The 15,107-nt window shown below is 39.8% G+C and overlaps 1 protein-coding gene across 2 annotated transcripts; it reads left to right on the top strand.

Annotated features, from left to right (window-relative positions):
• Positions 1 to 245: 245 nt before the first annotated feature.
• Positions 246 to 11,580, top strand: Idh3g (Isocitrate dehydrogenase (NAD(+)) 3 non-catalytic subunit gamma). Of its 2 annotated transcripts, XM_028305997.1 has the most exons (8): positions 246 to 616; positions 1,387 to 1,501; positions 4,015 to 4,166; positions 5,484 to 5,628; positions 6,757 to 6,834; positions 8,485 to 8,549; positions 9,822 to 9,973; positions 10,964 to 11,245. In XM_028305997.1, the coding sequence occupies exons 1-8, from the start codon at positions 381 to 383 to the stop codon at positions 11,185 to 11,187; spliced, it is 1,167 nt and encodes a 388-aa protein (XP_028161798.1). In that variant the 5' UTR covers positions 246 to 380; the 3' UTR covers positions 11,188 to 11,245. The 2 variants fall into 2 exon arrangements, with proteins under 2 accessions (XP_028161798.1, XP_028161797.1); XM_028305996.1 differs by lacking the exon at positions 8,485 to 8,549 and having other exon boundaries at positions 6,757 to 6,899; positions 10,964 to 11,580.
• The last annotated feature ends 3,527 nt before the right edge of the window (positions 11,581 to 15,107 follow it).

Below are 15,107 nucleotides of genomic sequence, written 5' to 3'. Positions count from 1 at the left end.
AATAAAGTGTCACGATGTTGCCACCAACAAAATTATTTTTAATATTTAAATTCTTTAGTTGCATCGCTCATTTGATGATATTTCTATCCAATAGTGGATAAAAGTTGAAGATAATGTAAATATTTTTAAATGCTTTGAATGTTGACCTCAATATTTTTAATTTTAAAAAGTTCACACATTTTGACGTTTACATGTATATGGGCTTTAGAGCGCCATCTTGTGCTACAGACGCCATCTATAGTAAACTTTGACAGGTCAGCGCCACCTGGTGAGGGAAAATCGCGAAAGAATTTTCCTGTCTTCCTTTTCCTGTGATTATTTAACATCTGTCATCTGAAAATTATAGGTTTTTCGCGGCCTGTGAGTGAATTTTAATCAGTATGGCTGTGAGGTTGTTCTCCAAATTGAGGGTTCTACCCCAAGTGCAGGCGACGTACGCGAGCTCTGCTGCAGCGCCCGCTACTTTGTCAGATTTCGATCTTCAGCACAAAACTCCAGTTATCAGGAAACAAACGCTGATCCCGAAGGCCCAGTATGGTGGAAGACACGCAGTTACTATGCTCCCAGGCGGTGGCATCGGTCCAGAATGCATGGGCTACGTCAGAGACATTTTCAAGTGAGTATAACCTATCGTCTTCAGAAGCTACAAATTTCCATCATTTGTTTATTTTTACAAGTATTTCAGAGTTTAAACAGACACCACGAGCCGTAGTATGTCCTAATAAGTGCTATTATCCTTCACGACTCATTTTAAATCTCATGCGTTTTAGAATCAGCTGATTCTATAACAGGTTAGAATACTATGCACCAGTGTGCCTAAAAAAATGTTATATTCTAAAATCTTGGTCAGTGGGCCTTCTGTTAAGACAATGAAAAGTACTACTATTATTAGAAGTACTATTGTGATGAACTGTAGAAATATGATACTCAAGGTAATATCAATTTGCTGGAAATGTTAACTCTATAATGTCACGAAGCATTATTGTTGTCTTTTCATTACCATCTATGTACGAATTTGAAGATGATTATTGTATTAGCATCATGAGAAAAAATAATGACAAATGCAGTGTAAAACAGTAGACTGAGATTATAATTTTAAGCCTACCTTGATGTGATTAATCATACAAATCAATAAGTCACATGATTTGAGCATTGTTTATCTAAGGATATACTTAGATAAAAGAAATTAGTAAACTGTTTGTAAATATTAGTGTCGATTATTGCAAATGGACGTAACATCTACACTATTATTATAAAGTGAAAAGATTTGATGATTTTTTGTATTGAATAGGCTCTGAACTACTAGACCGATTTGAAAAAATCTTCCACCACGAAAATCCCACATTATCCCAGATCTTGATCATGTTCAAAAATTAATAATTACAGGTACATCGGCGCTCCCGTAGACTTCGAAGTAGTGGATATCGACCCCACAGTAGACAATGACGATGATGTCCAGTATGCTATCACTACGATCAAGAGGAACGGTGTGGGCCTCAAGGTACATAGTTAATTTAATTACTTATTTAATAAGGGTGTTGTGAAGTAGGTTCACCATTCTGTAATCCTGCTACCTCAAAAATAAAAACAATACATATAAAGGTTTCCTTCCTGTACTTAGACATTGATAGTCCTCCTAATGAGTTATGGCTAAAATACTATGGATTATGATTTTCTCCTGATATGCCTGAAAAAAAGCCTTCGCAAACCATCTGGCCAGCATGGAGAGTGTAGCCATGTCCTCCATTTGCCTGTGGTGAGGGTTGTACTCTTGCAGGAGAGACTAAGCCCCACCTTATACACCGTGTTACTTTGCATTCTTGCCATATTCACAGAGATAAAAGTAGGGAACAATACCTATTATTTAAGATAAACAAGAGACTCCCATAAAGAAAGTACACTAAGATTTTAGTAAATTTGGTTTTTCAGTACAAATCGGAATAAACCAATTTTGTCTCGCACGTTCTACAGGTGCAAGTGGAATAAACCTAGTGGGCGTGGCCTAGTTCTTAATAATCTGTTGTTTTATGGCTCTGGGTACCAGCCTTTTTATCCAGTCATAATAATTATTTTAAAATACTCTTCAGTTGATTTCAGATTTTCCTTTCTACTCTCAGTTTCTACTTTACGGGCTTAGGACCGTCAAAAATACGTAATAATTATTAGGGTTTTAATTAATTTTAACATTGTACCCTATTTTTACAAATTAATAAATTAAGTATGAAATGAAATCACCTTATTCACAATTAATTATTTATTTATAAGTTCCTACTTACAAAGTTTACGTACTGCGAAGCAAGTGTTCAAAGTGTCCTCCGTTCTGATGAATGCACAGTCTAGCACGGCGAAGCGTAGGTTTTCCGCTTTAGTTTTCGCAACACATAAACGTTTTGTCTTACAGTTTCACTAAAACAATCCTTTCATGTAACGCGTTTACACTGTTTATCTCTTCTGCGCATACCAGTCGTTTCAAGTCACGCCAAAAATCCATTGGTGTCAGGTCCGAGGATCGTGGTGGTCAAGCTACTGGACCACTCGTCCAATCCACTGATCACCAAACGTATTATTCGCGCACTTGACGTCCTTATTGTGGGGGAGCACCATCCTGCTGCTAGTAGAGCATTTGGTGTAACGCTAAGGGTACGTCATCAAGCATTTCGTCTAAGACGTCTTGCAGACACTCCAGGCACCATTTTGATTAAATTATTCGTTGTTTGAATACACTTCAGACATTTTTGTATAATTTATAACGTGATTTGTGATTGATGGATTTCTCAGTTTTTTACAAGTGTCAAAAAGACATTTTAAAGACAATAGATTGCAATAGATATTTAAAAATACAATAAAAAGTAAAAAAGTCTTCATCGCCATCGCCAACAAGTGATGTGCATGCGTTACGATAATTAGTGATGTCTTTAACAGATTGTCGATAAAATAAAATACTCAAGATTAAAAAAAAAATTTTTCGGGCATTATTTTTTAACGGATTTGTGATCAGTATCAGTAATGTAGTCACCTCTGTAAATATGGCAAGAATGCAAAGTAACACCCTGTATTTGTACCTTAAGGCGGTTATCACACTGCACCGCGCTCCGCCGCGGAGCGCGGGGCGACAGATTTAATCATTGTATGCAAGTACCTCAGTTTGTATAGAAAACACGCGCGGCACTTCACACTGACAACGCGTCCGCGCGCGTGATATTTTGTATGAAAATAACGCGCTCCGCGGCGGAGCGCGGCGCAGTGTGATAACCGCCTAACAATAACTGGTGCTTTTTGTATGGAGTTTGATAGATTTTTGACGTTTGTCAAAGTTAAAGTAAGATGGTGCTATTCGGCCTTAATAAATGACCTGTATTATTTAGATGTATTCAATACCCAATACTTTATTGCATCTATGTTATGCTTAATGAGGGTTTTCGCGAATGAAAGATCCGCTAGATGGCGGGACGTGGATATGGGGTCTGACTGCTGCGTGATTGTTGGATTTTGACATATCTGTCAATGTCATGTCAATAATAACCAATCGTGCAGCATTTGGACCTCGCGTCTACGTATTGCCATCTAGCGGATTTTTCATTCGTGAAAACCCTCATTATGTAAAACCTCATTATGTAGAGCGTGCTATGCTCGGAGTTTCCCTGCGTGATCGAATCAGATCCGTAAGAGAACCAGAGTGACTGACATAGCCCGCAGAATCGCTAAAATCAAGTGGCAGTGGGCGGGGCACATAGCTCGAAGAGCTGATGGCCGCTGGGGCAGGAAAGTTCTTGAGTGGCGACCACGAGCTGGAAGACGTAGCGTGGGCAGGCCTCCCACTAGGTGGACCGACGATCTGGTGAAGGTCGCGGAAGGTACCTGGATGCAAGCGGCGCAGGACCGGTCTTTGTGGAAATCCTTGGGGGAGGCCTTTGTCCAGCAGTGGACGTCTTTCGGCTGAAACGAACGAACGAACGATGTAAAAACGATTTGTGGTTTATTTTATATGAAACATCACTCACAATTTATTCACAGGGCAACATTGAAACCAAGAGCGAGGCGGCGTACGTGACGTCACGCAACGTGGCTCTCCGCAACGAACTTGACATGTATGCATATGTGCTGAACTGCAAATCCTTCCCCGGGGTGGCGACGAGGCATAAGGACATCGATGTGGTCATCATCAGGTAAGGGTAGATCTATTCTCATAAATAAAACACTGGATACTTCACTTTTACATTATTGCATTATTTTAAATAAAATTCCTCACTTAGCACAAAAGCGCGCGGAGTCTTATTATTCTGTTTATAGCCTGACCAGGAACATAAAAACCCTCGCCATGTTGCGGAAAATTAATGGTACTAATTTCTTTTAATGGCAACAGTAACTGAAAACTTCATTGACATGTCACCTTGCATGTCAGTCTATTGCTGTCAAAGTGTAAACAAACTTTATTTTAAATGTGCGCAATTGATTTTGTGAATTAAATTGCTAAAATCTTTTTATAGTCGTGAAAGAAAAGTGGTTCACAATGTGTTAAAGTATTTGTCGAAGAGAAATACTATGGGTTCGGACAATATTTTCATTGAATAATGTTTCCGACAAAGGTTGTCAAATTGACTGACATGTTTATCGTATAGTACAGTCAACTATGAAAATTAGCTGTGGTTTGTTTCAACTAACTATTTTAAAGTTTTTTGTCACTTTGTAAGTATTGAATTTTATGGAATTGGGAAAGAAGTACCGAGTTTGAAGCGTTCATGAGCAGACATTGTAGTTGAATATTCAAGTTCAGAATTTGATTATTGATGAATAATAATAAAATCCTACTTGCTCGATTGATGGTTTCATTTAATTTATTTAAACCAGTTTACCTATAATATAATATGTTTATGTTAATTTATGAAAATATTAAATTAGCCTATACTCCTGAATCCTGATACATAAAGTTAGCCTATTAATTTAATACAGGTACGACTGTACCCAGTGTTGCACTATCAAATGCAATTGAAGCGCCTCTATGCCAGGGTTTTTATGTTCCTGGTCAGGCTATAAATGACTTCAATGGTGCGTATTTGAAGCACACTGGTTTAGCCAGCCAGTTGTCCGGCGCGCGTCCCTCTATTCTGACGTTTCTAGTGTGACATTGACATTACGTCAATGTCACTTACCGTTAAATAAACGTTTTAGATCTTTCGCAGTTACGAATAAGTTGTAATTATTTTTGGTGGGACCAAAGGTTGCTCAACAGAAGCTCATTATAAAAGTGTTGACTGGAAGAGAATTCAATATAGCATTCAGATTGCCTCTTGTACCATGTTCAAGGGTCTATAGCCTGGCCTGTGAGCACGTAGAATTTTGTCCAATGACCCCAAGCTACCCATCCTTATCGCTCGCGAGCGATAAGGATGGGTAGCTTGGGGTCATTGGACAAAATTCTACGTGCTCGGAGACCGGGCTTTATTATGCAAAAAATGATGATTAATTATTATATTTGGTTACAGACAGAACACAGAAGGCGAGTACGCCATGTTGGAACACGAATCAGTGCAAGGAGTCATCGAGTCTATGAAGGTGGTCACTGCTAGCAACTCGGAACGCGTGGCGAGGTTCGCCTTCGAATTCGCCAGGAAGAATGGCAGGAAGAAGGTAAGAATAAATGTTACAATAACGCCCGTGTTCACAAACATTACTATGAGGCCTCACAGTGCCCGTGGACGCACAACGCGAACCAATCACAGAGTTCTATTCAACTTCAAAATGCAGCTGTGCGATCGATTTGCTGCATCACTAAGAGTAGGCGCACACCGTTGATTTTTAGTTGGCCGATAGTTGTGCCCGATTTTAAATTGTATGAAGAAACGGCCAAATCGAATCGGCGTAGTGTGCGCACTCCCATACATGCCCATACTGATCAACTGCCCGACTAAACTATCGGCCGACGAAAAATCAACGGTGTGCGCCTACTCTTATGCAAGCATCGTTTGTGAATACTGGCGTAAGTTACAATTTAAAACGACCCTTGAAAAAACCCTGACCTTCAAAAAGCTTGAGGGAATAGACATTTGCGCGAAAGACATGCGCGAACAATATTTTAGGGTTATGATTCTCATAACAGATCATCGCCCATGTTTAATATAATGGAAATATTTAGGTACAACGTCGACAATAAAGTTTGACAAAATTAAAAATTGAACAGAATACAGGGGTATCAACAATAAATAGCTGGCCTACGTACTAGACATCCTATAATTTGCACGAATAACGTTTGCTCGAACGTTATTTTCGGAAAAAAATATTTAAAAACCATTATTGGACCACCAATTTACTATGACTATTATTGTTTAATAATTCAAAGGTAATTTTTATGACAGTCTTTTTTTTTGTCTTTCTTAGTTTGCGTTTAGCCACAACGGTTTTACACACACACAATATGCGGTCTGCAGTCAGGTCAAAATAATCGTACATAATGCGAATTGCGAACTGCATTTACTTTAACAAATCCTTAAATTGTAACTTCACATAGCAATTTGTAATTTTAGGAAATTGTAATTTTATATATAAATTAATATTAATTTACTTATGTACATCTTGGCTATGGCAGAATAACAGGGTTTGTGGGTCTCCTGCAATCACTGAGTTATAGACCTTTTTGTCTCTTATGATTTTTTGTATCTGTGAAAAACTAAATGAAACCTGTTTTGAGACAAATAAATACTTTTTATTCTATTCTATTGTAAATTCCACATAAATTAATTCGATTTGACTTGTCCGCAGGTGACCACAGTCCACAAGGCCAACATCATGAAGCTGTCCGACGGCCTCTTCCTGGAGACTTCCAGACGCATGGCCAAGGAGTATCCGGAGATCGAGCACAACGACATGATCATCGACAACTGCTGCATGCAGCTCGTGGCCAAGTGAGTAACCCCACCCTCCCCCCTCCGACAAACTGCCCCCCTCTGACAAACTGCCCCCCCTCCAAACCAAAAAACCCTGGGTCATGTTGCCCCTCTAGGCTAGACTGCCCCCCAAACTAGGGCAGAATACCCCTTAGACCAGAATACCCCTGAGTCTAACTGCCCCTTAGGCTAGAATGCCCCATGGGTCAAACTGCCCCCTAGGCTAGAATGCCCCCTGGGTTAAGCTGCCCCCTCTAGGCCAGTCTGCTCCTCCTAGGTCAGAATGCCCCCTAGGTCAAACTGCCCCCTAGGCCAGAATAACACCTGGGTCAAGCTGCCCCTCCTAAGCCAGAATACCCCTGGGTCAAACTGCCCCCTAGGTCAGAATGCCCCATGGGTCAGGCTGCCCCTCCTAGGCCAGACTGCCCCCCACGGGCCAGATTTCTCCCCTAGATGTTCCTTGCGAGGTGACACGAGTGTGTGTACACGATCTTCCAACATCATGAAGCTGTCCGACGGCCTCTTCTTGGTAACGTCTAGACGCATGGCCAAGTACGGTCAAGTGAGTTAGAGACTTCTAGGCTCGTGGCCAAGTGAGTTGGGACTTCTAGGCTCGTGGCCAATTGAGTTAGAGACTTCTACGCTCGTGGCCAAGTGAGTTAAGACTTCTAGATGCAAGGCCAAGTATGGGCAAGTGAGTTAGAGACTTCTAGGCTCGTGGCCAAGTGAGTTTGAGACTTCTAGACGCATGACCAAGTAAGTTAGAGATTTCTAGGCTCGTGGCCAAGTGAGTTGAGACTTCTAGACGCATGGCCAAGTAAGTTAGAGACTTCTAGGCTCGTGGCCAAGTGAGTTGAGATTTCTAGACGCATGGCCAAGTAAGATAGAGACTTCTAGGCTCGTGGCTAAGTGAGTTGCAGACTTTTAGACGCATGGCCAAATGAGTTAGTCTTCTAGACGCATGCCCAAGTACGGCCAAGTAAGTTAGAGACTTCTAGGCTCGTGACCAAGTGAGTTGAGACTTCTAGATGCAGGGCCAAGTATAGCCAAGTGAGTTAGAGACTTCTAGGCTCGTGGCCAAGTGAGTTGAGACTTCTAGGCTCGTGGCCAAGTGAGTTACAGACTTCTAGACGCATGCCCAAATGTGGCCAAGTGAGTTAGTCTTCTAGACTTCTAGGCTCGTGGCCGAGTGAGTTGCAGATTTCTAGACGCATGTCCAAATATGGCCAAGTGAGTTACAGACTTCTAGACGCATGGCCAAGTGAGTTACAGACTTCTAGACGCATGGCCAAGCAGTGGCGGCGTAGCATGGGTTGGCACCCGGGGCGATCCCCCCCCCCCCCCGTCATAAGTCCTAAGGCCCCCTGGTACCCCCCAGGATTTTGGGGTTACCTACCGATTCGAAGATTGAAAGACAACAGCACCCCCCCGTATCTGACATAGACCGCAGATTTTCCATGCAGATGCGCCAGTGAGTACTAATCTGCGCGACTTTTGTCACCCCCTGATGCTTGGCACCCGGGGCGGACCGCCCCCACCGCCCCCCGCCCTTACGCCGCTACTGTGGCCAAGTGAGTTAGACACTTCCAGACGCATGGCCAAGGAGTACCCGGAGATCGAGCACAACGACATGATCATCGCCAACTGCTGCATGCAGCTCGTGGCCAAGTGAGTTACCAGATGGGTCAAACTGCCCTCTTAAAGCCAGAATTTCCCCTGGGTTATTATGCCTTTTTGGGTTAAACTGCCCCCTTGGCTAGAATGCCCCATGGGTCAAACTGCCCCCTAGGCTAATTCCCCCTGGGTGAGACTGCTCCCTCTAGGTCAGATTTCAGAATGTCCCATGGGTCAAATTGCCCCCTAGGCTAGAATGACCCCTGGGTTAAGCTGCCCCCTCTAGGCCAGAATTCCCCTCCTAGGTCCGAATGCCCCATGGGTCAAACTGGCCCCCTAGGCCAGAATGCTCCTTGTGTTATGTTGCCTTTCTAGGCCAGGCTGTCTAAACTACCCCCCACCCTGACTGCCCTCCAGGTCCAGACAGCCCCTTCTAGGCCAGAATACCCCTTGGGTCATACTGCCATTTTGGCCAGAATGCTCCTTGGTCGGTTGCGGCAGAGTAAATACAAATGAGTAGGTTATTTTCATAGAAACGCACCGAGCGCGGTTTGTATGTGAGCGCGCACGCACACACTGACAAAATTTATCATGGATTATCGGGGAGCCAGTCGTGGTTGCACCGAATTTTGCCAGTGTATTATTTATCTAATTAGTTATTTACTTTATGTGTATAGATGTAAGGATAGGTACCTGCCTAAATCCGGGGTTCCGAGCTCCAAAACTAGGTACCTATGTTTATTTATAGATATGTTACGGTTAATGTGATAAATTGAAAATTATTAATAATAACCGGTTATTATGAATAATTACCGACAGTCGCGGTAAAAGTGATAAATAATAATAATAATAATAATAATAAATCTTTATTTCATTACCAGCGGAATTGCTTATAATTAATAATGATCGATGCCTCCTTTTAAGCTTAAAGAAGCCTGTGCCAGGAGACATCGCTCTTCCTTGGAATATTGTGTGTGCGTAAATACAATTCAATAGGTACTTATACAAAAATAAAAGTAAGCACTAATACTACATAATATCAACTAGGTATACTAAGTAACATATCTGTAGTAACAAAGTAAGGGGGATGGCGCGCGCGGAGTGAGTGAGTGTATGTGTGAGTGGGTGGCCCTTGGGCCACCCCTAAGCCGCCTATTTAGTTTTATACACACATAAATGACCTCATATTAATCACATTTACCAAATCATGCGGTAATTATTCATAATAACCGGCGATTATTCATAATTTTCACATTTATCACTTTGACCGTAACAGATATAGCAAGAATTGACGATTGTTAAATAGTGTTTTCTGTTTGTACGCAGGCCCCACCAATTCGACGTGATGTTAATGACCAACCTGTACGGGTCTATCGTGTCCAACGTTGTCTGCGGTCTTCTGGGAGGAGCTGGTCTGCTCTCCGGCAGAAATTATGGTGACCACTACGCTGTGTTTGAGCCTGGCACTAGGAACACCGGTAAGTCTGTAGTGTAGTCGGTAGTCACCGACATAGCTCGCAGAATTGCTAAAATCAAGTGGCAGTGGGCGGAGCACATAGCTAGTAGAGACGATGGCCGTTGGGGCAGGAAAGTGTTCGAGTGGCGACCACGGGCTGGAAGACGTAGCGAGGGCAGGCCTACTAGGTGGACCGACGATCTGGTAAAGGTCCCGGGAAAAGCCTGGATGCGGGCAGCGCAAGACCGTACATTGTGGAAAACCTTGGGGGAGGCCTTTGTCCAGCAGTGGACGTCATTTGGCTGAAACGAGGTTAGATTCCCCCTCCCACAAGTTGGATTCATACTCCCACAGGCCAGATTCCCTCTTCCCTAGGCCAGACTGACTGACTGACCCTTTCTTGGACCAGACTATCCCCTTTAGACCGAACGCACGCCTGGGCCCGACGGTCGCCCTAGGTAAGCGGCTCTATAGGCCAAATTCCTCATCTGTAGGCCACAATCCCCCTATAGGTCAGAATGCCCCTCCAGATAACCCTCCAGCCCAGAATATCCTCCTGGGAAAAACTGCCCTCTATGCGAGTGCGCATACCCACTGGTCGATGGAGACGGCCAGTGGGTTATGTGGGACTGTCCCCGCCTACCCACTAAAGGCGGGGCCTACCCACTAAAACCCGACGGTTTCCACCAGAGCCCAAAGAAACGGAGCCGCGAGTTATTGTCCTAGTTGGACATCCGTAACTCCAGGCTAGAGTGCCCCCTGAGTCAAGCTGACCCTTTATTCAGTACTTGGCCCTTTCCAGGGCGTTTATACACGTCTCAAATATAGCTTGCCCTACCACCACTTCGGGACAACATATGGGCTGGTGCTGAGAAGAAGTGGCGGAAGAAACTCGGTCACCTTTCCCCCATGTTGTTAACACTGATATTGCGATAGGCAGCTAAGATCGTTGAAGGGACGTCTAGTAATGCTAACTACCCTATTCAACATTTATACTATATTTATTTTCCAGGTACCGCAATCGCCGGCAAAAACATCGCCAACCCAATCGCGATGATCAACGCATCCATCGATATGCTAGAACACTTGGGACATCACTTCCACGCCGATATGATCCGCCGCGCTGTCGACAAAACGATCAATATCGATAGAATTGTCACACCTGACGTTGGAGGCACTGCTTCGTCTACCGAAGTCGTTCAGTCTATCATGGGCAACATTGGACTGGATCATTAGATTGCCAGTGTGAAAAATTCAGTTTAATAAAAAACCTGACTCCAATAATTCAAAAAAACATCTAAATCGGTGTATTCGTTTACCAGCTACGATGTAACACCCTCTGTGAAATTGCCAGGGGTGAAAAATTTGCCACTTTTATGGGTAAAATCGCAGTGCTGATTTTAGAAAGAACAAATGTGTCATTTTTTTAATAATTTTAATTCTGCTGGAATTTTTAGATCTCTAATAATATTGTAATCTGTATTTGCAATGTTATATGAAAAAAATGTAAGATAATGTTGCCATATTAAAATGTTTGCTGACAATGTTGCCTTAGTATAATAATGTACAATTTTATTATTACAGTCCTTTTAAAGATACCTTACAGATGGCAACATACAATTTATAATTTGAATAATAAATCATGAAATGTGTATTGAATTTTCCAATCCATTTTCTTTCTAGATTTAATAAAGTAGACAATAATTGTATAAATTAGACACCAAGTATTAATTTTAGATCTTTTTTCATCATTTTATTTATCGACATCAACTTTTAAATGTAAGAATACTGTTATAGTTTATTTCTAAAACTACTAATTTGGTAGCTTTTGTATTAAGATGGTAACACTGAAATTATATTACAGGATTAATTTGGTAAGCTACAGTTCAACTATGTCATAAGTTACCACTTTTCAAGTATTACAATTTAAGTATTTATTGAGTTTTTAATTAAATACATCACCTAAAAATATTTACTTGTTTTATTTATTAATTTTCCTTTAAATGCTTTGTTACTTGAATTTCAGTATGTATTACCACAGGTATTACTATTAATAAAAATACAGGGTGGAAACGATAAGTGATCTCACTCGATTATTTCTAACGTACAGTTTTTTATATTGTGTGGCTGTACTAGAAGTATGGAAGCTGGAAACATTGAATTTTCGGATAGATCCAGTTGATACCGTTTAGGAGCTGTTGAAGCACTTTCAGGATCAGTATATTTTCGAAATCTTGTGTAGTTTACGGTTTAAGACATTTATATTTACATAATATACATTCACTTACATTGAGAAACACTGGTTAGTAAATTATTCATCATGGAGCGAGTTTAGAAATAATCGAGAGAGATCACTTATAATTTTCACCCTGTATTATATTACATACGGTTCAGTATTTTATCTTTCACGGATTTTGTTCACAATTTCATGTTTTCATTTTTCGATCTATCAGGCAGGCTGATTTCAATAACCCTGAGAAAGTAGGCATTTAATTATTATTTCATTACAACAGTGATCTTTCCATGAAAGTTTCATCAAAATCGACCCAGCCGTTTCTAAAATTAGCCGGAACAAAGACAAACAGACGTCCCATGATGGGGACGCGTTGATTTTTTATTGAAAACAGAATGATTTAAGGCCGGGTAACAGAGAAAATGGCGAAAATGAGGTTTTCATTTTTCATTTTTGAGGTACTAAACAGTAAAATTAAAGGCTAAGATTTTTATTGGGCATAGTTGAGGATATTTTCTAGGGCTATTAACGGATGGAAACACGATTTGATGAAGTTGACTCGATAGAATAAATTCCCAAAGTTACCTCTATTCGTTTTCTAATTATGGTTTTATTTTTAAAATAAGCGATTTGAGATTCTAAATCTTTTACTAAACTAAAGTTCAGAAATAACTTGAGGGCTTTTAACGGATGAAATTTTTATATTGCGTCTTATTTAGTTACTATGTTAAAAAATGTGGAAAAAATCGTCCATGACGGCTTGGACAATCTCAATCAGTCGCGCGGTGGCGCTTACGGAGGACGGACGCGTGTCAGTTTTTTGGCCGTGACAGTTCGCGATTTGTCAATATTTTTGACAATGATGACTTTGATGAGTCACAGTATAATAATATCAGTGTTACTGGAGAAAGCTAAAATTTTTGATAATTAAGAAATATCAATTTTGTCTACCTATTGAAATTTAAATCGTTTGCATCCTTTTAAACGAAGTCTCTACTCATGATACATAGTACATTCCTCAAATATGAGACAAAACCAATGAGTTAAAATTACATTTTAATAGTACCTACATACAATCGTCTTACACTCTTTAGAAGAGCACACTGATACAAATAAATAATAAAAAATTAGGTCAGTGGGTCAAATATAGGGGCAGCTGCACGTCACTGAAAGACGATTCTGTTTACTCGGCATCTGGGCTGGAGAACATGAACCCTTGCTTGTTTACAGATGCAGATGTAAATGGAGTTATAACTGGACAAATTTTACATGAAATGTTTAACAGAAATCAATTAAAAGACACATACATGGAATACCAATAAGGTTGTGGAGGGAAAGCTACCTATTATAAACTACCGGCCGCCCGCGACTTCGTTCGCGTGGACCTCGTTTTACCCCCGTTAGATATCATGTTGAAACGCCATCTGCGTTTCACGGCTTCCCCCGAATGAATATTTACGCACGTCATACAGTAGTTTGTCCAGCGCTGTAGATTTTAACCAATGACGATAGGTAGATGGCGCTTTTTAGACACGTCTTATTTATTTATTGAAATTTATTTGTCTCATATCGTCATAAGTTAGCCTATATGTTAATCTGGGTTATAAACAATAATACTGTAAAGTTTCAACAAAATCCGTTCAGTAGTTTTTGCGTGAAAGAGTAACAAACATCCAGACATCCAGACATCATGACATCCAAACATCCAAACTTTCGCCTTTATAATACAGTGTGAGTCACGTTAAAGTGTACATATGAAAATAGATGAAACTAGACCTATTTTTATCGATAAAAAAGAGGTCAAAAAATTTTTGAGATTTTTTTTTAATTTTTTATAGATTTTTTTTTCTTCCAATTACTTATTGTAAATAAAACGTAATAACTTTTAAATTAAGCGGTATATCCTGATAAAATAAAAACAGTAATAATGCTAAATAACAGGCGATACTAAAAAAATATATGAAATACCCAGAAAATGTCAACAAATAATAAAAAATGATACTTTATGAAAAAAATCTGCTTAAAAATTTGTATTTTTTTGGTTATTTGATAAATTTATCCAAAAAATGCCCCTATAACAGGTAGTTTTTATTACTTTTTATTATTCTCTATCGTATTACTTTTGTAAATCCAAAAATTGCATGTCTCTATCCCTATCACAACGTTTGCAATGATCGTTTGAACTAAGCCTCTCCGGGCGCGCCATTCAACGCTTCGTCAACAACAAAACTGAAAGTGACTCTAGATTTGTAATTTTGATAAAGACAAGTTAGATTTCAAATAAAAACAAAAGATTGCGAAGTAAAATAAGCATTTTAGTTAAAATTAAAATTGTCTCTACCTGTAGCGGAGAAAAATTTGGTGGCAGGCCTTTGTTCAAACGATCATAGCAAATGTTGTGATAGGGATAGAGACATGCGATTTTTGGTTTTACAAAAGTAATACGATGGAGAATAATAAAAAGTAATAAAAACCACCGGATATGGGGGCATTTTTTGGAGAAATTTATCAAATAACCAAAAAAATACGAATTTAAAAGCAAATTTTTTTCAAAAAGTATCATTTTTTATTATTTGTTGGCCTTTTTTGTATATTTTATGTATTTTTTTAGTATCGCCTGTTATTTAGCATTATTACTGTTTTTATTTTATCAGGATATACCGCTTAGTTTAAAAGTTATTACGTTTTCTTTACAAAAAGTAATTGGAAGAAAAAAAAATTCTAAAAAAAATAAAAAAAAAATCTCTAAAATTTTTTGATCTCTTTTTTGTCGATAAAAATAGGTCTAGTTTCATCTATTTTCATATGTACACTTTAACGTGACTCACACTGTATTATAAGTAGGATAAGATATTTCACAATCCAAAGTAATATTTACTATGTATTTATAGTAAATATTAGTTTATATTTACTATTATTTATA

This window comes from Ostrinia furnacalis, unplaced genomic scaffold (assembly GCF_004193835.3).
Source record: "Ostrinia furnacalis isolate ACB-3 unplaced genomic scaffold, ASM419383v2 OfSCF1849, whole genome shotgun sequence".
Classification (NCBI taxonomy): domain Eukaryota; kingdom Metazoa; phylum Arthropoda; class Insecta; order Lepidoptera; family Crambidae; genus Ostrinia; species Ostrinia furnacalis.
Note: the sequence above shows the minus strand (reverse complement) of the source record. Positions and strands in the feature narration are given on the sequence as shown.

Coding starts and splice junctions, on each gene's coding strand:
- Idh3g (XM_028305996.1), top strand. CDS start 381: ATGGCTGTGAGGTTGTTCTCCAAATTGAGGGTTCTACCCCAAGTGCAG. Junction 617..1,386: donor TACGTCAGAGACATTTTCAA/GTGAGTATAACC, acceptor TAATAATTACAG/GTACATCGGCGCTCCCGTAG. Junction 4,167..5,483: donor ATCGATGTGGTCATCATCAG/GTAAGGGTAGAT, acceptor ATTTGGTTACAG/ACAGAACACAGAAGGCGAGT.